General features: G+C 37.4%; 1 protein-coding gene across 3 annotated transcripts in view; it reads left to right on the forward strand.

Moving 5' to 3' along the window:
- RAP1A (RAP1A, member of RAS oncogene family) overlaps positions 1–22,028 on the forward strand; it is a 54,623-nt gene that overhangs the window by 27,038 nt on the left and 5,557 nt on the right. The window contains exons 2-6 of one of the 3 annotated variants that reach the window (XM_054711415.1): positions 4,706–4,879; positions 14,505–14,588; positions 16,443–16,511; positions 18,635–18,691; positions 20,377–20,517. In XM_054711415.1, coding sequence (XP_054567390.1) covers positions 14,532–14,588; positions 16,443–16,511; positions 18,635–18,691; positions 20,377–20,517 — 324 coding nt within the window. In that variant the 5' untranslated portion in view covers positions 4,706–4,879; positions 14,505–14,531. The remainder of the gene's footprint in view (positions 1–4,705; positions 4,880–14,504; positions 14,589–16,442; positions 16,512–18,634; positions 18,692–20,376; positions 20,518–22,028) is intronic. The other 2 variants (XM_054711414.1, XM_054711416.1) reach the window with 2 other exon arrangements.

Consider the following 22,028-nt stretch of genomic DNA (forward strand, 5'->3'; position numbering starts at 1 on the left):
ATCTCTTCCCTCTCCCTTCCTCTCTGAAATCAACAAAAATATATTTAAAATAAATAAAGTACTTACCATGGAATATTAGATGTTACCGTTGCTTATCTCTTCTGTTAAATCAAAACTTTACTATTGACTCTGATTTGATTTTTGAGGTTACTGTTCAGTTCCAATTGGATGTTTAGCAGGCAGTGTAGTATTTAAAGGAATATTTTGTACATTGTGGGGTTTTTTTTCCATCTAAAATAAGCTAAAGATGCAAAAGAATGAATGTTGTCTTAGATTCCTAAGACCTGGGAAACCGGTCTGCATGCTTTTATGCATTTGGTTAACCTTTATGCCATTCAGAATGTGAATCCAGTTTGTGCTGACTTCCGTTCCTCAGCTAGAACGCCTTCAAAAAGAATCACCATGGTGTTCCTTGATGTCATTAGGGCCATTAGGAAAAGTACTTGTTACAACTATGAAGACTCAGAGAACTCATTTTTATTTATTTATTTGTTTGTTTATTTGTTTATTTATGAAAAACTTGGTTTTGGTTTAGAATTCTTCTAACAATATGAGTAATATTTGTAGAGTGCTTTTTATAACTTTGTCTCATTTGATCTTCACAATTCTGTGAACAAGGTAGGATAGATGGAATAATTCCTACTTTTAAAGATGAGAAAATCTGGGCTTCAAAGACGTTCAGTGACTTGCCCAGAGATAAAGAGATAGTTATGTCTGCTGTCTCTTACATTAGTTTTCATTCTGTATCAGAGAACTTGTATATGAACAGCCTATAATTTCCAGAATGTAAAACTCAGTTGTTGAAATTATTGGATTTTCATATTTGCTGGAAGTATGCACCTTTCGATTTTTGGTGGGCTGTATATAAAGTTACAAGTTCTGCCATGATATATTACCATCATTTTAATTTTATTTGTAGCTTTAGGGTTTAGAGATATTTGATTCAGAAGTATGTCCTTACAATACATTTGGTGTTAGAAAGTTATTTTAATAAGTTAACTGACTTAATATAATTTTGATTCAAAGGGCATTATGAAACTTTTTTCTTACAATATTCTTAGTTAAGCTAACCATTTTCAAAAGAAAAATGACTTTTTACTTTTAGTAATCATTTTAAAAACAAGTATTTATATTGTATAAATACTTGTGGAGAGATACATAATATTCTTTTAAATTAGGGACATTCATTGTGCAATAAGTTCAGTTCAAGTATTTTTAGAGCCTCTACTCTTCTATTCATGGGCTCTGTGCAGATCACTATGAAGGAATACAAAATAGTTCTTACCTTGCTTTCAACAAAATTGATATTGATAGAGAAGGCAAGGCTAATAATTGTGTAACAATCAGAGTAGAGTTTGCCAAGCTATAGTTTAAGGCCTGTTTTTGTATGGTCCTCAAGCTAGGAATGGCTTTTGTTTTTGCTGTTTAAAAACCAACCAAACAAAAAAACAACAGAGGAGAATATGTAATATAGACTAAATGTGGCCCACAAAGCATACAATATTTACTAACTGGCCCTTCACAGAAAAAGTTTGCTGACAGTGAATTAGAGGAATATAATCCCATAAAATAAAATGTAACCAGAGACATTAGGGAATGCAAATCAAAACCACAATTGGATGCTATTTTATACCCACTAGGGAAGGTGTAATAAAAAAATGGACCATAGCAAGTGTTGGCAAGTTTAGAACATAACACTGCTGGTGGAATGGCAAAGGGTAAGGCTGTTGTAGAAACAGTTTGGCACTTCCTTAAAAGGTTAAACAAAGTTACTGTATGAAGTAGCAATTTCACTCTAGGTAAATACTCCAGAGAACTAGAAACATGTTCATATAAAAACTGGTACACTATGATCATAGTATTGTTAGTCCTAATAGTCAAAATGTCCATTAACTGATGAATGGGCAAACAAAATGTGGTCTAGTCATAAGAGTATTATTCAGCTGTAAAAAGAAATGAAGTACTGTTACATACTACAACATGGATGAACCTTGAAAAACATTATGATAAGTGAAACAATGCAGACACCAAAGGTCAAATACTCTTTTCCATTTATAGAAATGTCTAGAATTGTCAAATCCATAGAGACAGAAAGTAGATTAGTGGTTGCCAGAGGCTGGAGGGACAGGGAAATGGGAATGACTGCTAATGATATAGGGTTTCTTGTTAGGATGATGGAAATGTTCTGGAATTAAATAGTGATGATGATTGTATAATCTTGTGAATATACTTTAAACCACTGAATTGTACACTTTTAAGTTGTGAGTTTAATTTATATCTAAAAAAAAAAATGTGATCCGAGGCTAAGTAGTTTTTATAAAAGAAGTAATGAGAGAGATAAAGAAGAGAAGATTAGCCCTGGCTGGTTTGGCTCAGTGGATAGAGCGTCAGCCTTCGGACTGCAGGGTCCCGGGTTTGATTCCGGTCAAGGGTACCTGCCCAGGTTGTGGGCTCGGTCCCCAGTAGGAGGCGTGGAGGAGGCAGCCGATCAGTGATTCTCTCTCTATCATTGATGTTTCTGTCCATCTCTCTCCCCTTTCCCTTCCTCTCTGAAATCAATAAAGGTTTTTTTTTTTTTTTAAGAAAGGGAAGATTAAAAGCATGAGCTAATGAATATAACTTTGAAGTTGGGGATTGAAACGCACTCCAGAGGCATAGAGGATTTGGAGAGAAAAAGGAAGTAGATACGGCATTACAGATCTAAGGGAGGGGTATAAACCAAGATACTGGTGTTTGACAGAAGAGGAAGACATGGCAAGATGTAAGAGGAAGAAAGCAGCTGAGTCTCTTGTTTTCATGGAGCTTTTAAACTGGAATATTTAACTGATTTGACCTGTGAGAGATCATGCTTTGTGCTATCATTTTCATGGACTAAATTGTATATTTTTCTAGCCTAAGGCGGGATTTTTTTATTCCAACCAGAGAGCAAGACCAAAGGGCTGTCTGCCATGGTACTGTAAGGATTTTAATTCTCAGTATAGATATGCTTTGAGGAATTTGCTACCATCTTTTTTTTTTTAAACCAATTTTAACTCATAAACTTTATAAAGTTATTTCGTGTGTATTGCCTCAATTAATGCTCTTACCACACCTATGTGATAGATGGTATAATTCCAATGCCAGGATGGGGGCACTGGAGTTAGAAAGCCTAGGTTCAATTCCAGGTTCTACTATTTTCTAATGGTATGTGAGTTTTGATGAGTTATTTTACCTCTCTAGGTTATATGCTTTCTCTTATATAAAGTGGTGATTATAACATACTAGAGTTGTATTTAAATAAATTGTCAAAACTAAAATTTTTAGCCGAAACTGGTTTGGCTCAGTGGATAGAGCATCTGCCTGCGGACTGAAGGGTCCCGGGTTCGATTCCGGTCAAGGGCATGTGCCTTGGTTGCGGGCACATCCCCGGTAGGGGGTGTGCAGGAGGCAGCTGGTCGATGTTTCTCATCAATATTTCTAGCTCTCTATCCCTCTTCTTTCCTCTCTGTAAAAAATCAATAAAATATATATTTAAAAAAACTAAAATTTTTAGAATCATCCTCAATAAGTGTTACGTTGTTATTGATAGGTCATGAGAATTGAATGAGGTTAAGGAGTCCAAAGTCTTCCAGCCGGTAAGTGATAGAGCCAGCACTTAATGATAGGTGTTCTCAATTCAAGTCCTGATGTTTTCATTGCTTTTACCAAATTTTATATACTAATACCTATCCTTTAGACATATACTTATAAATTTACTTAACTTTCCTTTAAAAGGAAACCAGAATATATCAGGTATAAATAGCATAAGAGACTTTCATACAACAGAACTTTCATTTCTAAACCCAATCTTTTGCTTTAATCCACTGACACCTGGTCCTTAGCAATTATAACTAAACTAGAGGCCCAGTGCACAAATTTGTGCATGGGTGGGGGTCAGCCAGCCTGCCCTGATGGGGACCATTAGGCAGGGCTGGTGGGGGGGAGGGGATGCGGGAGGTTAGCCAGCCGGCCCTGTCCCCAATCAGGGTGGGGGTGGGCGATCGGGGGACAGGCCAACCAGGGGGAGGGGCTGTGGGAGGTTGGGGGAGGGTGCCGATCAGGCCCTGATCGGGCTGGTTGGCCTCCGCAGTGCGCGTCATAGCGACCGGTCATTCCAGTTGTTCCGTCGTTCCGGTTGCTTGGTTTATATATATATATATAGATTATGAACTATGAAGGACTGTTTGTTAAAAAATTTTATTAAAAATTTTTATGACATTGGAGGAAGATGGTGAGGTAATGTTTGGAGAGAAAAGAAGCAAGGTTCAGAATTATAGCACTGTAACCTCTAGTGTCAAGCAGTAAACCTGGTCGTTAGAATAGTAGTTCATTCTGGACATATATAGAGTAGCTCTTAAATGTCTGATGAACCTACTTCTACCTGTTGTAAAAATAAATGAAAGAAAAACCCACTTGAACCCCAGTCTCCTTTTCCTTGTAGTAGTGACCACCCCATTACTCCCTTCTTTAAGCAAACTCCTAAAAAAATTGTAATATGATTTCCATTTCTTACCGCTCAGTCTTGGCTGAACCTAGACAGGCTTTTGCCCCTAGGTTATTTCATTGAAATGAGCTCATCGAGTCTCCAGTGACATCCAGTGGTCAGTTGTCAGTCATCTTGACTCGTCAGCAGCATGTAACAGTTGATCACTTCCTCTTTGAAATAGTTTCTTCTCTTTGTTCCTAGAAACCACACATGTGGTGTTCCCCTGCCTCCCTGGCTGCTGTGGCTTGTCCTCCTTCATTGACTCCTCTACCTATGAGTTTGAACCGTGGCTTCTCTCACTAGATGTGTGGCTTGGGCAAATTGCCTACCTCATAAGCTTTTTGTGAGAATTTCTTACAACAGTGCTGGAGCATGGTAAGCTCTCAGTAAATGTATGCTCTTGTTATTGTTTATAGCAAAGTATAATAGATTGAAAAGAGAATGACATTTAGAATCAGGAGACATTACAGCCTCCTAGATACTTTTCTCCCAAGTCATTTAATCCAAGTTAAACTTTGTATGCTTTTCTCATCTTTTTAATGGGGATAATGCTCTACAGCTTTGATTTTGACGAACTAAAAAATATAAAGGGAAAAAGAGCTTTGTAAGTGAAAACAATGCTATATAAAATGTAGTTGCTATTGGTCACATCATTTTACTTTCCCTTCGAGAAGGTTCACAGCATTTCAGCTGGTTTGGAGTAATGAGGTAGTTTTTAAAGAATAATGATTTCAGAAATTTAGTGACAGGCCATTTTACTTTAGAAATTATTCTAAATTCATGCTTTAGTTATGGCTTGTTTTGTGTTAGTCTTAAATTTTAAAATTATGATTATATCAGCAGTTGTCAACCTTTCGGATCTCACGGACCACCGATTGGTGGCTGCTGGATTATATAATTTATGAGGTAATTCCCGTAAGAGAATAATGTTGAAATAAATACCTCTATGGAAGTGTATCAAGAGTCTAGAGTTAATATACTTAGCTATATCTAGCATAAATTAGTAAACCTAATTTAGTAAACCTCATCTTTGATAGCACATGACCTATCCAAAGGCACATAGTATGGAATATTTTTGGATACTGTGATAATCTCCCTTCTAATATTAATTAGATGCATTCAAAATGTTCAATATTTAGGAGGAAAAGTTGTAGTCAGGTTAGTAAGTGGTAGAGCAGGATTCTAGCCAGATAGGGTGTAGCCTAAGTTCAGGCTTCTTTTTTTAAAATATATTTTTATTGATTTCAGAGAGGAAGGGAGAGGGAGGAACATCAATGATAGAGAGAATCATGGATCAGCTGCCTCCTACACACCCTCTACTAGGGATTGAGCCTGCAACCCTGGCACATGCCCTTGACCGGAATCAAACCCTGGATCCTTTAGTCCACAGGCCGATGCTCTAGCCACTGAGCCAAACTGGCTAGGGCAGGAAATGTAATCTTAATATACTACTTTGCTGTGTGTGTTATTTAAGAGAGCTAAAATTCTCATCTATCCTAAGAGCAATATCTAAAACTAAAAACCAAGAGAGAGTGGTATAAATGTCTTATTTAGAAATATGGGGCTGGCTGGAGGGGGTCAATGGGGGGAAAGGGAGACAGGTAATACTTTCAACAATAAAGAATTATTTAAAAAGAAATATGGAGGGAAGCATTCAAAGAAATAGCCAGAAGTTTGAGGTAGTTGTAGGTTAAAGGAATATGGTGAATGCTATTTTTTTGTTACAGGGTTTTTGGTAGTGCTTACTAATAGTGCTAATTAGCTTATATAACCTTTATTTTATGAGAGTAAGAACTGAAGCTTTTGCAGAAGAGATCCGACTTATCACAACATTTGAAACTTTGTAATTTGGGAAAGAAAATAAATCTGCTCATTGAAAAAGAGGATGTAGGGCGAAGAAGGATAACTGTCAAATATTTGAAGGAGTATGGAGGAATTCTCTTTATTCTGTTTGGCATCCAAGGACAGAGATCCAATAAATGGCCACTACAAAGAAACAGAGCAGTGTAAAGAGTATTCTAACTATTAGGGTACCCAGAAACGGAATGGACTGTTTTGTGAGGGTAGGTTTGAAAGGGCTAGATTGTCTGCCATATCCATATCTAGAGATGTTTTTAGAGTAAATTGCAACAAAAGTAACACTATTGTTCAGGCATATTCAATGTTTAAAACAAGAAAAGACAAACAAGCTATTCATACAACATGTTATAAGATTTGCTGCATGTGAGTTAAGCTTTTATCATGTGTGGTTTACAAAATTAGGATTTAGAAGGATTTCTTTTTATTATGTTGGGACTACTGATCTGTTTTGTCTTACTCATTACTTTTGTTTACCTTTCTTTACTATTGTTTATTTTTCATTTTCTAATTCTGATTGAATTGGTCAAGTTTCTTTGTCCATTTTCCCTGTAGTGATTTTTAGGTTATATATTATCCAGTTTTTGACATTACCTTTTTCACAGTTAGATTTATATTTTTTCAACATGCGTGTATAGAGATTCAATATACTTATTCTTTCCCCAAGCAAGAGGAAAACTTTAACTTACCTTTACTTTCTAACTCCTTCCAAATTATGAGTTTTATTTCCAGATTTTTTAATATATTTTACAGGGATAATTAGATTTCTGGCTATAATTTTTGCTGATTTATGTGCTTGCCATATTTCTTATTCTTGTGCCTTTCTATTTCTTGAGTCATTTCTATTTTTTGTTGGGTTACCAACTCCAGTAATTTTATATATATAATCATTTAGTTCTTTTTGTTTGTATTATTTATAATTGTGTTGTTTAATTTACAAACATTTTGAGATTATGTTGTGATTTCTAGTTTAATTGCATGATGGTTAAAATATATACTCTGTATGATTTCAGTCCTGTGAAATTTGTTGAGACCCGATTTGTGGCCCAGCATTGTCTGTTCTAGTAAATGACCCATGTGCACTTGAAAAAAATGCGTAATTTGCAGTTGTTGGGTGTGGTGTTCTATATATATATCTGTTGGGTTAAATGTTAAAATCTAATTATGATTGTGTATTTGCCTAGTTTTTCCTTTAGTTTTGCTTTATATATTTGCCTTGTATTTTATTTTAATTTTTTCCTATTGAATACTTATTAATGTGATTACTGATATATTTGGATAGCGTGACATCTTTCTATTTATTTTATAATTGTCCATCTGTTCCTTTATTTTTCCTTTCTTCTGTTTTTAGTTATTAAACCATTCCAAAATGTAGTGGTTTAAAACAACTGTGGAATTAGGGAGTGGCTCAGCTGGGTGGGTCTGGCCTAAGGTCTCCAGGGTGTTGTAGTCAGATGGTGGCTGTCTGGGGTCATCCTGAAGGCTTCTTTATTCACTGTTCTGGGAGGACTCAGACAGCTAGGGCTCCTCAGGCCACTCTGTCTCTGTGGTCTCTCCAAGTGGCAGCTTCAGGGCAGCTTGACAGCTCTGGTGCTCGTTCCAGCTTCAGAAGTCAGACATCACTCACACGGTTTTGTTTACTAAACCCGTCCATATTCAAGAGAAGGAATTTTTTTTTCTCTCTAGAAACTTTTTAGGATTTTGTCGTCACTTTTAGTGGTTTGAAATTTCACTACAATATTTTCAGTTGTGAATCTCTGATGATGATAATGGTGGTAGTGATGACGAAGATGATGATGATGATGATTGCATTCACTGGCCACTTTATTTCTGAAGAGTCCTAATTTTCCTACTTACCTCTAGAAATATCCTTCTATAATTTCTTTGGTTTTTCTGTTCGATTTCTGAACTTCCTGTCAGAACATGGGATTTATCCTTCTTACCTCTTGTCATACATTCTCTCTCTCTCTGTCCTTTGTTCTGCATTCCTTTCATGGATTCAGTAGATTGGTTCACTTACTTGCTTTTTAGCTATATCCATTTTTCTTTTTGGCCCATCTACTGAACTTATTTTTATAGTCATAATTTATTTCCTAAGTTTCCCAGTGTGTGTTTTAAAAATTCCTTTAAGGATATTGCATTTACTTTACAGTCTTCTATAGACCCTCTTAACTCTGTTTTCTTTGAATTTTGTTCTGTCTGTTATATTTATTGCCCCTGTCAAGTTGTTTTCCTCAAGTCTTTGATTGTGTGCTCTTGTTGGGAATCCATGTTGGCCTCTAAGAGTGTGAAGACAATTTATAAGCTTCTTTTATAAGTATATATGTCTCATCACTTTATCTCTGTATGCATCCTCCTCCCAAAGTACTTGTCTTGAGAAGAATAAGAAGAAAATATCAAGCCAAAACCGGTTTGGCTCAGTGGATAGAGTATCGGCCTGCGGACTGAAAGGTCCCAGGTTCGATTCCGGTCAAGGGCATGTACCTTGGTTGTGGGCACATCCCCAGTGGGGGGTGTGCAGGAGGCAGCTGATCGATGTTTCTCTCTCATCGATGTTTCTAACTCTCTATCTCTCTCCCTTCCTCTCTGTAAAAAATCAATAAAATATATTTAATAAATAAATATCTCACTTCACATATGCAGAATGTATGATGGAGTGCGATATTCCTATTATAAAAAAAAAGAAAATATCAAAAAGATTCTCTCAATGAGAAAATACTGTGATTTCATGTTACAAAAAAAGTTGAACTTCCGTTATGATGTACTATGAAGAGCACTGTTCTTTATTTCAGAAAGTTAAATCTTAACCATGATTTCTATATTTACTCATCACTAGCCACCCCTCACCGTACCCTCAGCATGTTGTGGTCAGTTTTAAGTTTTAAAATATACATGGCTTCTATAAATATTTAACCAGCAAAATAACCTCTTGCTAAGAAACCACCTTCAGTGTTTTTTTTTTAATGTGAATTTTTTTTCTCTAAATTTTGTTTTGTAGGTTTAGTTGTAGGGAAACTATTTTGTCTTGTACTTAGTTTATATATTTAAAAACAGAAACAAAGTTGGGATTGATTTGTGTCAAAACGACAATGAAGTTATATATTATTTTGTGACGTTTAGAAGTGCTTTTGCTGAAGAAAGAATAAAAGTTGCTATATTATAACTCTGGACCATGTTAGAGACTCAAGATTGACTTAAAATTTAAACATAGTGTAATGTTTATTCTTGTCCTCCTATTTGTCAGGGAATCTTAACCAGAGTGAGAAATTTTCTGGTGCTGTGTTGAGAGTGCAGGGCACAAGAGATTTCCATAAAAAGGCAAGGGATTTGCTTGGAAGAACATAGTGGTTTTCTAACTTGGCAGTAATGAGTTAGAACTAACTCCTTTAAAAGAAAATATTAATTCACATTATTCCTTATTGGGTATTTGTGTGTGTGTGTTTTTTTATCTGAGCTATACATTCTTGTATTTGCATGTGTGCATATAGACTTACATTTGTAAGCCCTGGTATTTATGTATAAAGAAAATATGACTTTGGAACTTAACTATCTTGCCACTTGAGTTGAGGATCGGCCAAATATTTTATTGTTGCAGAATACCCAAAATAATTTGGCCATGTCTGAGTGCTTTTCCCAAATTCCCTTGCCCTAGGGGGTAATTTGGAGAGTATAAGTGAACCTTACTATATTAGGATTCCCTCTTGAAAGATACACATTTTTGGATTGAATGAAATCACCTCTTTTTGAAATACAGCAATCCTAAGAATAAGAATCACTTGGAAATAAAAAAAAAAAAAAGAATCACTTGGGATCTAGAAAGGGAGTTATGGATATGGAGATCTGTCTGGATGAAATACATGCTCTTGTGTTTAATTGTCAGTATTTTTTCTCTCCCTAGAAATGGGAGAATCACTTGATACAAACAGAGGTATAGGGTGACTAGTGTCCAGAATATACCTCTCCCACTTCATTTTCCCCTCAGGTTTTCCATCCATCTCTATGTGGCTGTTTCTCAGAGCTCAGTTCTTAGCTTTCTTCTGTATTCACTGAGTAAATGCCCCTTGGTTGATCATCTTTGGTTTCAACTACCTTCTTTCATAACAACTCCTACATCTCTACCTCAAGCCCACTGGTTTCTCCCAAGCTTCCAGACTCTGCCTGCTTTCCCATAAGAGTCTCAAAACAAATTTTTGGCTGGAAGTATTAACTTACTTTTTAAACCTCTTTTTGTAGTTCCTGCCTTAATGGAAGGTATGCTACCAGCCACCTAATTTCTCCAAGCTAGATATCTGGGAGTTACCATCCACTTCTTCCTTCACCTTAATAACCTCTAGTTGGCTGCGGAGTCTCCTCGGCACGGAAGCACTGCCCCCCCTTCAGCCTAGTGCTGCTGTGCAGGCCTCTGTCGTTGCCTCCTGAGCTGTTCTAGTAGCCCCCGTAACTCTTCTTCCTGCCTCTATTGTCTCTTTCTTCCGTCCACTTTATATACTGCTATCAGTTACCTTTCCGGAGTATATATCTAACTATATTACTTTAAAAAAAAAAAATCAGTCCTCCCCCCACCCCCCATTGCTTGCTTACTAGATAAAATGTAAACTCTTAAATATGGCAAATGCCTTTGCAAGCATTGCCCAGTCTCCATACCCAGCCTCATTTTTCAGACCTTTTATACCCTGTGTTCTGGCCGCACTGAACGATGTGGTCTTCCCTGGATCTTCTCTATTTCGTGGTGTGGAGTGTTCGCTCAAGGTGTGTCTTCTGCTTGGAATGCCCTTCCCTACAGACCTGGAGCATTTCTATTTAGTTATCACGTAGCTGTTACGTAACTTGCATGAAAAACTGCACTCTCCTCTGATCCTCCACCCCTTTAATTTTTTTGTCTCTAATAACTTTGTTCACATCATATGGTAGTTATTTTTTCTTCCTCTGTGAGCTACTTGAGGATGGGAAACATATGCTTTTGATTTTTGTGTCCCTGGCACCTCGTATTGAACTGATACCTAGGAGATGCTTTGAAAATGTTTGATTCAGATCAACAGTCATATTCGCCATTATGTCTGTTGCATAGACTACTAATTTATCCTTGCTGTGTTACTTAATCAGCTTTGGCTGCTATAACAAATTATCACAGATGGGATGGCTTCAACAACAAGTTTGTTTTTCACACTTCTGGAGGCTGGGAAGTCCAAGATCAAGGCACTGGCAGATTAGGTGTCTGGTTCGGACCTGCGCCCTGGCTGTCTTGTATCCTCACAAGGCAAACAGAGAATTGAGTTCTTGGATCTCTTATAAGCACACTAATCCCATTCATCAGGGTTCTGCCCTCATGACCTCATCTAACCCTAATTACCTTCCTAAGTCCCCACTTCTTAATACCATCGGATTAGGGGAAGGTTTTCAACGTAAGAATGTGCAGGAGCCCTAGTTGGTTTGGCTCAGTGAATAGAGTGTTGGCCTGCAGACCAAATGTCCCGGGTTCAATTCGGTCAAGGGCACGTACCTTGGTTGCAGGCTCCTCCCTGGGCCCTGGTGGAGCGATCGCAGGAGGCAGCCAATTGATGTGTTTCTCTCATCGATATTTCTCTCTGTCTTTCCTCTCTCTAAAAATCAATGGAAAAAATATCCTTGGATGAGGATTAAAAAGAAAAAAAAAGAATTTGCAGGAAACATTCAGTTCATAACACTATGTATATAATTGGCTCTCTCAGACATTTTCCCTTTTTTCCCCATTGAATTTTCTTAAATTCTATTGAGCTATAATTTGCATGTAATAAATGCACCTATTTTAAATGTACAGTTCAGTAAGTTTTGATAGATGCATGCACCCATGTCACCACTACTACAGTCAAGGTACAGATCATTTTCATCACCCCCAAAAGTCCCCTTATACTCCTTGATTGTCATCACCCCTACCCTACCACCACTGGTCCCAAGCAGCTTTCTGGCACTGTAAGTTCATCTTTTGTAGAATTTTATATAGTGGAATCATACATATTACTCTTTTGTGTCTGGCTTATTTTGCTGAGTGTGTTTTTGAGTTCATTCATGTCGTTGCATCGGTCAACACAGTTCATTCTTTTATGTAGATCTAAGTTTCTGTCTCAGCATTTTCTTCCCACCTGAAGAACTTCCTTTGCATGTTATAAACGTGTTCTGGTGAACCCCCAGCTTTTTTTTTTTTTTTCTTTAACCTGAAAAAATTCTTTTACTTTCATTTTTGAAGAATATATTCATTGTATTTAGCGTTCGTCTAAACTTTTTTCTCTAGCCTCTTATAACACTTTCACTTTTTTGACAACTTTTCAGGAATTTAATTTTTGTGCCTTGTACTTTTCTTTGTATTTATACCGAGGAGCGGGTTCACTGAGTTTCTTAACCCTTTGCACTTGCTTGCTTTTTTCTCGATTCCTTTATTCTACTCGGGATTTAATTTTTTAAATACCCCAGATTTTACAAAGCGCCTCAGTAGAATAAAAAACTGGAGTTTCTTTTCATACAAACTTATTTATTTGGATTTTTTTATATTTCAAATTATTTCTGTGGCTGTTACAGTGGACTTACTTCACCCTCCCTTTCAGGTCACATTTTTTTTTCTTCTTCACATGTCTACTAATGTTTTATTGGATGCTATGGACATTGTAAATTTTACATTGTACAATGGAATTTTTTTCATCTTTTAAAGAATTTGGGATTTTACTATGACAAGCAGTTGAGTTACCTATGGATTGGCTCTGTACTTCTGAGGCTTGTTTTTGAGCTTTGTTAGGAAGCATGTAGAATTCTTCTACTCTAGTGATTCTGCTTTTCAAGTATGAATCTTTGGGTTGAATTAATTCCCTGTATTTCAACAAGGAGGACTTTTCTGGTCAGAACTCCCCTATTTCCCAGCACTCTGGGAATCGTTCAGCTTGTGGATCCCTGTTTATTCTTCCCCTTGCCTCATGGAGTTTCACCCTGTATGCCCTGCTTAGTGTTTGGCCATAGACTCAAGTGGACCCCTGTGCAGATTTCTGGAATTTTCTGTGCATAATCTCTTCCCTGGTATGCTTCTGGTCTCTGCTTGAGTTCTTCCTCCCTGCACCACAGTCTGAAAAGTGCCTTCAAGCAGAAAGCCAGGGCCATTGTAGATCTCACTTCATTTCCTCCCACCTCTCGAAGATCACAGTCCTATACTGCTTATCGACCATTGTCTGAAAGCAGTTGTTTTTATATATTTTGTCTGGTATTTTGCTGTCATTTTAGGATGGCAAGTTCATTCCTACATATTCCATCATGACCATTGGAAATACTTTCCTGCCTTTTTTACTTTTCAAGATAATGAGGGTATATTTCCTTTTTTTTCTCTTCAGCAATTTGGGCCTTATGGAGTATATTACTAATATCCACCTATATAAAATTTTAACGATATTATCCCTAATCTCTCATTTGTATCCTAATAATTTTTGAGTTAACATTTTACATAGTTCAGCTATATGTAATAATGTGGAAAAAAAAGTATAGAATTACTATATGATATTTTAAGCAAATTACATAGCATGTATGTACATTATATTAAAGCTCATGAGTAAACTTCAAAAAAGTACCTAAGCTGTTTTAAATGAGAGCTTCATAAATAATTGAGTTTATGACTGTACTTATAACTGCTAATTTTAATCTTATTTTCTGATCAAACACTCTTAGAAGTAACAGGCTAATGATTGATGCTAGTCAAAAATGATCTTTAATGAAGTAAAATGCTTGGCAGTAGTCCTATAAATTAACTAGAGGCCCGGTGCACGAATTCGTGCACGGGTGAGGTGGGGTCCGGCTGGTGGGGGGGAGGTGACACAGATGGTTGGCCGGCCAACCCCGCCCCCCATCAGGGTGGGGGGGCCAATCAGGGGCAGGGATGGCCAGGGGGAGGGGCCGTGGGCAGTTGGCAGGCTGGCCCTGCCCCCTAGTCAAACTCCTGGTCAAGGGGACAATTAGCTCTTTATTACATAGGATGTTAAAGTGTGTATGGTTTTACTGTGCAACCTCTGTCTTCACTTTGATAGTCTTAAGGGGAAAGCAAACAAAAATCTCATTATTTCGTGTAACTGTTGTACATTCTTAGGCTAATCTTATCATATGTAGTTATCTTCGATTTTTTTTTTTTTTTCAGATTGTCAGTATTTAAACAGACCACACCATGCGTGAGTACAAGCTAGTGGTCCTTGGTTCAGGAGGCGTGGGGAAGTCTGCTCTGGTAAGTTAGCCACCTAACTATAACCAACTAATATAATACAAGAAGAACATTGCTGTGTTTTTGCTTTGAAAACTCAAGTCACTAAAGAGAAAAGGTGCCAGTGTTTTTCATATGCTTATATCTGACCCAGAGGGGACAAGGATTCTTTCAGTAACCATAGAAGTGTAGTTTTATAATCGTGGCTCGTTCATTCTTTCATTTACCAAGTATTCAAAGAGGAATAAGATTGTTTTCATTTTTAAGGAATTTACATTTCAGTGGGAGAGACTACACTGATATTATAGATACCAGTGGAGTAAGCCCTGCCCTACCCCAGACTTAAGTGGAACGAAGGCCATTTTTTGTATGCATGCTGTATTTGGTAACTGTTTATTAAGCTTCTGCAATGTCAGGCACTGGGATTGTGACAGTGAACACAAATCATCCCAGGCCTGCACAGCTTCCATCATCCTGGAAGAGATGTGATAAATACACAGCTAAACAAAGAACCACTTGATTATAATTGCAAGAGAGATGACTTTGAACAAAAAGTACAAATTGGTGACAAGTGAACCTAAATTAGCATTTAAACAACTAAGAGACATTGCTGGGGCAGGAGTGAGCAAGGGGGGAAGTAGAGAGAAATTAGGTGAGAAGCAGGCTAGGGCCAGATTAGGACTTTTTTTTATCCTCACGTGAGGATATGCTCATTGATTATGGAGGAGAGAAGGGGGGAGTTGGAGGGGGAGAGAGAGAGACGTTGATGTGAGAGAAACATTGATTGGGTTGCCTCCTGTGCACACCCCGACTGGGGATCAGACTCGCAACCTTTTTGGTGTACAGGATGGTGCTTCAACCAGCCAAGCCACCCGGCAGGGGCAGGGGCAGGGGCAGGGGCAGGAAAACAGTTTTTTTTCTAAACCTCTGCCCTGAACTATATTTCGAGGACCTCTGCTTTAGTACAAAGCATATTAGGAAGTTTAAAGTTCTTGGTGTGATTATATCCTGAGTTTCCTTTGAAGAAGAGGAGATTAGTAAGAGAAAGATGCTTGAAGTTTACTATATTCAAGTTAATCTATTTAGCTCAAGCTAAAACCATGTTCAAAATACTCCTGGGTAACTCAGCCCACATCTTTACCCTTTTCTCTAGGATTAATGGACCAGATCCTGTTTAAAGCTGTCCAGGAAATATTTCACAGTCATCTTCTGTACTTCTTTTCATTTGTCAAATGATAAAATACCTAGTTTCTAGTCTGTGCTTTACAGAAATCCTAGAGATAAAAGTAGGTAATCTGAAAAAGATTTGTAGGCAGCATTTTCCAATGAAAGGCATAAGGCTTCAGAATCAGGATGGTGTACATTTGAATTTCAGCTGGTGTGAATGTGAAATTTGAATGTAATTATAAATTTCATAAATCCAATACATTTTAATTCCCTTTTATCTTTTCCCCAAAATTAGAAAGGCTGGTTCAAGACTTTAAAATTTAGAACCTTACGTCCGTCTCCTTTCAGAGCATGAGATAAAAGTTATATATAGATATACAGAGGAGTAATGGGAGTTTACTGATAATTTTCATTTTTTAATAAATTAGAATGTGTCGTTATTTGTATCTTTGTTGCATTTTAAAACATAATATACGTAAGAGTTAGTAGTGGGGTGTCAGCAGCAACATTGCTGACAGTTTTGAACATGGCCATCTCCTTTCATAGTAAGTTACTCTTATATGTCAGCATGTCCTTATATTGAAAGATAATTACCCAGACTTTTCACACACTTTCATTTAATCTTTACCACATTGTGAGGTTAATAACATTTAGAGGAGTTGATTTTTTAAAATTCTTTAATTTTTCTCTGCCTTTTTTTTTTTTTTTTAGACAGTTCAGTTTGTTCAGGGAATTTTTGTTGAAAAATATGACCCAACGATAGAAGATTCCTACAGAAAGGTAAAATATGAAAATTAAGTAACCTTTATGCTTGAAGTTTTCCAGTGACTGAAAGTTTATGTTATATAACTTTAAAGAAATTTCGTCTTTAAACTATAAAAAATTAGTTGTTGGATTCTGTATGATACCATAATGGTAGATACATGTCATTATACATTTGTCCCAACTCATAGAATGTACAACACCAAGAGTGAACTCTAATGTAAACTGCGGGTTTTGCATGGTAATGATGTGTTGATATAGTAGGTTCATTAGTTCTAACAAAATCAACTCAAGTGTGGCATGCTGATAGTGGGGGAGGCCAAGCTGGGAGCAGGGGAAGGGTAAATTGGAACTCTGTATTTTTGCCAAGTTTTCTTGTGAATCTAAAAAATAAAGCTTTTTAAAAGGGAAAAGTTTATCTTGGCAAAATATACTATTTTACTTAATTACAAGATTAGCTAGAATTGTGGGTAATTTTTATGATTGTATTTCCCAAACCTTATGGGGTGGGGTGGGGTGGGGGGGTGGGGTGAGTGGTGGACAGAAGACAGTGTTATAAAAAAGACTACAGCTAACAATATACAAAAAAAAAAAAGAAAAGAAAAGAAAAGAAAAAAAGATTAAACCTACCATTCAACAATAGGAAATTAAGTTCATCGAACTGTACTGAGCAATTTCATTATCTGCACATTGGATACAAAATTGTGCTCTAGATACTTTGAGAAGCTCCAGGCCTAATTCATTATTCATTGAATGTGCCCGTTCACAGATCGGGCAGGCTACCACATTCGTCCCACAAGTGGTGAGACCATGGATTTGTGGCCACCAGTGGTGCTCCTCAGTCCCTGGTCTGACAAAGACGCAGAGTTTAAAGTAGGCCTCAGTTAATTTTAGAGACAGTGTTGCACTACTGGGATTTCCCCCAAATAAGTTGCTGGTTAAAGCTTTAACTCCACATGGAGACCTGTACCTGGAATGCAGGAGATTGACCACTTTTCTCAGTCCCTTCTTTATTAAAACGTGTCCACACAGCTGAGAGCTGATACTTTCTGTAGGCCAGCCTTCTCTTCTTTTATAAAACACTGGGCTTTCCCTGCCGGTAGCGCTGTCGCAAACATGGTGAACGTTCCTAAAACCCATGGGAATTCTGTAAGAAGTGTGGCAAGCATCAACCCCACAAAGTACCATGTACAAGGAGGGCAAGGATTCTCTGTATGCACAGGGACAGTGGCGTTGTGACAGGAAGCTATGATGGGCAGACTAAGCCGATTTTTTTTTTTTTTAAATGACTAAAACTACAAAGAAGATTGTGCTGAGGCTTGAATGTGTTGAGCCCAACTGCCAATATAAGAGAATGCTGGCTATTAAGAGATGCAAGCATTTTGAACTGGGAGGAGATAAGAAGAGAAAGGGTCAAGTGATCCAGTTCTAAGCTTCATATTTTATTTTATTATATGACAATAAAATCTTGATATGTTCACTTCAAAAAAATAAAACACTGGGAAAGTAGAGTTCAGTTATAAAATTTCACCTTATGCACACAGCTTTTCCAAAGAAGTATCTTTTTCCTCAAGTCCTGAGGACTATGAGTTCAATGATACTCACTAGCAGCTCTGTGTTCCTTGTATCTCTTAAACTAAAATTTTCCTGTGTATTAAATTTGGGATGTAATATATTTCAGTAAAACTTTTAACATAGTAAGTTGTCAAAATTTCTTTGCCCCCAAACCTTGTTTGCATTTGGAGTAAATTTAATACTTTGTGTTTTGTTTTCTTTAACGATAATATGAATAATCATTTCATGCATTTTTTTCTGTTAGAACTGTACCTATTTTCCTACAGTTTTTCTTAAGTCATAGAATTTGACCACTAGCTTTCTAGTAGTAACAAGTCATTACTCAGAGTTTACAGTGGTCAGAAAATATCTAAGCCCAACATTGATAGTCCTGGCTTCTGTAATATTAATAGAAAATGCCTGAGACCTCCTGTTCCTAATTGCAATACCAAGTTAAGTCTCACCGATCCAGCACACTCTGGGGAAGGGCTTTGCCCTTGTTCATATGCACTGGAGTATAGAGTGGGGAGGAAAACAGACTGAGGTTTTGATGTTACATTTTCACTTTTTCTTCCCGCCCCCAACAGCAAGTTGAAGTAGATTGCCAACAGTGTATGCTCGAAATCCTGGACACAGCGGGAACAGTAAGCATGCTTTCTCCTTTTATGATAGATTTCAGTTTGTGAACAAGTTTTATCATCTGAATAATTCCTCTGAGTAAAAGTAGTTATTATGATTAAGAACAAATTCTCTAAATGTAGGGCTTCTTAAGTGTTTTTATGTGCATGAAACCATCGATGGTGGACTTAAAGCTCATATCTCACTATTAAATTGTATGTTGAGTTCACCTATGGAATCTCTGTGTTGGGTTTCTTCTCCCTGTGTTCAGGTAAGGATGATGCTGTTACTGCTCAAAAAAAAAAGGTATTTCAAATCCAGAATCACTGGGTTTAAATAAGACTTCGTCTCTTGGCACCATAGTCATTCATGTTTATAAAGATTATTTTGCTTTTGTTAGTATTTTAACATCTCAAGGGGCTGGTGACAGATACTTGTTTTTTGACAAAACTCTTTAGGATTATTTGGAGCCTCATTCTTCTTATCTTTAAATGAGTACAATAACGTTAGTATATCTTGTTTCAGATCACTTCTTATTCCTTTAAGATTTTTGCTCACTCCAATACTGCTTCAGTTAGAACTCGGTGATTTTAGTATCCAGATAGAATCTCGATAGATGTTATAGATCAGTGATGGGCAACCTTTTGAGCTTGGTGTGTCAAACTTCGCCAAAAAACTGAGCATAACTCGGGTAGTGTGTCACTTTGAGGAAAAAAACCATTATTTCGCAAATGTTTCATCCTCAGGAGCAGCAAATGTTTCATCCTTGGCATGCGGCCGCGTGTCATCAGAAATGGCTACGCGTGTCAGTGCTGACACGCGTGTCATAGGTTCGCCATCACTGTTATAGATAATCCAGTAGCCTGGCCTGTCAGTTCCTTGACCTCCATCCTGCTTCAGCCGTTCACGCCCATGGTCTTACCTTAGACTATGTGATTGCCCATAACTGTAATACCACCCAGTCTCCTTTTCAAGCACAACACTCTCCACTTACCACTTCTGTTTTTCCATCTCACTTTCATACCCTTTAACTTCATTGGAACCTGGTTCCATTTATCCTAACATCTTTGATTATTCCTCATACCCTCAACCCCCTCTTCACATAGCTTCAGGCCCATGGTCTCTCATTCCTAAACAATCTCCTGCACACATCCTCAACTGCCCTGACTTTTCAGCAGCCTTAGATCAGTGGTTCACTGTATATTCATTTGGCTTCCAGGAAACAACCCTGGCTTGGTGTGTTGTTGTGTTTTTTTGCCTGCGTCCTTGGTTACTCCTAAGTTTTCTTTTCAGATTTGTCTTATCTCTACACGCTCTTGATGGTAGAGAGCCTCCAGGTTCAGTACTTGGGCTTCTGTTTTCTAGCAACACTGCCTCGAGGTCATCTTTGTTAGCACCAAAATCATTGAATTAGGATCTATTAGTAAAAAAGGAATGAATGATACGTAGTTTTTTCTAAATCACACAAAAGTAAATTAAGGTGGTTAAGATTTTCTCTCTAATTCTAGTTTATTGTCATTATTTCCAGTCAGGTAAGTAGAGAGCAGGAACATTCACCTCAGTTTATAGAAACCATGCATCATGTCTTACGTTTCCTGTCATGATAGCATGTAAATAAAAAATGCAGTAGCTCACTTGTGATTATTCTGATTTAAGTTGTCCTAATGTATGTTCAAGAAATCATGTTTATAATTGCGTTTTTTTATTACAGGAGCAATTTACAGCGATGAGGGATTTGTATATGAAGAATGGCCAAGGGTTTGCACTAGTATATTCTATTACAGCTCAGTCCACATTTAATGACTTACAGGACCTGAGGGAACAGATTTTACGGGTTAAGGACACAGAAGATGTAAGTATTCTTCTCTCTGTAAGACACACTGCCATCTCTGTGGTCGAATAAGTTGACCTTTATAAATTTACCTACAAATTCTATGCTATTGAGATAGTTCAAAAGGGAGGACAGCAATGATGACATGCCCTGCTCTGTGGGTAGGATGTGCAGAAGCAGGGGAGGGGAAGAAGGCTGGTAGAAGTGAGGCTCGGTTGAGCTTTGAGAGGTGGACGCTATGTCAGAAACAGTGTTCAAAGAACATTACTAAGAACCATTATGATTTGTTCCTATTTCTAAAGTTCTGTTGGTATAGTTTTTACTTACAGGTGTTTTTATTATGTTAAAAGATTTTCGTTAACCAGGTTTTAACTTTTTTATTATTTTTAAAATATATTTTTATCAATTTGAGAGAGGAAGGGAGGGAGAGATAGAAATATCAATGTTGAGAGATAATCTTTGATCAGCTGCCTCCTGCACGCCCCCTACTGGGAATCGAGCCCACAACTTGGGCATGTGCCCTTGACTGGAATTTAACCTGGGACCCTTCAGTCCGCAGGCTAATGCTCTCTATCCACTGAGCCAAACCAGCTAGGGCAGGTTTTTATATTTTTAATTTTATTTTTGTTTTAGAATTTTTGTCTTATTTGGCATTCGTTGTTTTTGTGCCTTTTTGCAAAGGTGAAATGTATATTTTACATGTCCGCTTTAGTTTTGAACTATGGAGGCTTCCCTTTCAGTTGTATCAATCAGGATATTAAATTTCATTTGTACCTTTATCTCTTTTGTGTGTTCTCTCTCATTATTAATGGGAACATATGCACCTGCTCGAGACCTTCACTTAGGTAATATTGTAGGCGGGATGGATTTATACCATATGATTCATGGACCAACCATAACCTAATGAATAGTCCTCTTCCTTCACAGGACTAATTTATCTAAGAGAGTTCTGTTTTCTTGGGCAGTTAACATGCAAATCACTGAACTCTGGTAATGTTAATAATTTTATCCATATAACAAACTAAAAACAATGGAGTTATAGTTGTTTCATTTAACTCGTGATAATCGCCTATTTTAGGTATAAGATCCACCTTGTCCCTTAAATTCTTTCTTTTGTATCGTGCCCATCACCTCACAAATGGCTTTGCTCTGTGGGTATCTTTGAACTAAGAGTGTGGTACAGTTTGTTAGCGATCTGTTTTATCGGAAGTAGGGGCTGTGGATGGACATAGCCAAGCATTTCTGGTATGGAGAAAAAGGGAAGACGTCGCTGCTCTGGCTGTATTTTCTCCTTAACGACCCACCTGAACTGATCTCAGATTTGGATGTCAGGTGTAGGAGCAGAACTTGTTACTGCTCCTGTATTGGTCTGGCCACTGCTTCTGGCATTTGTTGGGACTGTGAGATGAAGCACTTGAACCAGAATTAGGCCCCCGAGTACATTCTTCTCCACATTCAGATTTTTCCACTTGGAATTCAGCTATCACTTGTAGCCCACACGGGAATTTTTGGGATTATATCTTTAAAATAAT

This window comes from Eptesicus fuscus, chromosome 22 (assembly GCF_027574615.1).
Source record: "Eptesicus fuscus isolate TK198812 chromosome 22, DD_ASM_mEF_20220401, whole genome shotgun sequence".
Lineage (NCBI taxonomy): Eukaryota > Metazoa > Chordata > Mammalia > Chiroptera > Vespertilionidae > Eptesicus > Eptesicus fuscus.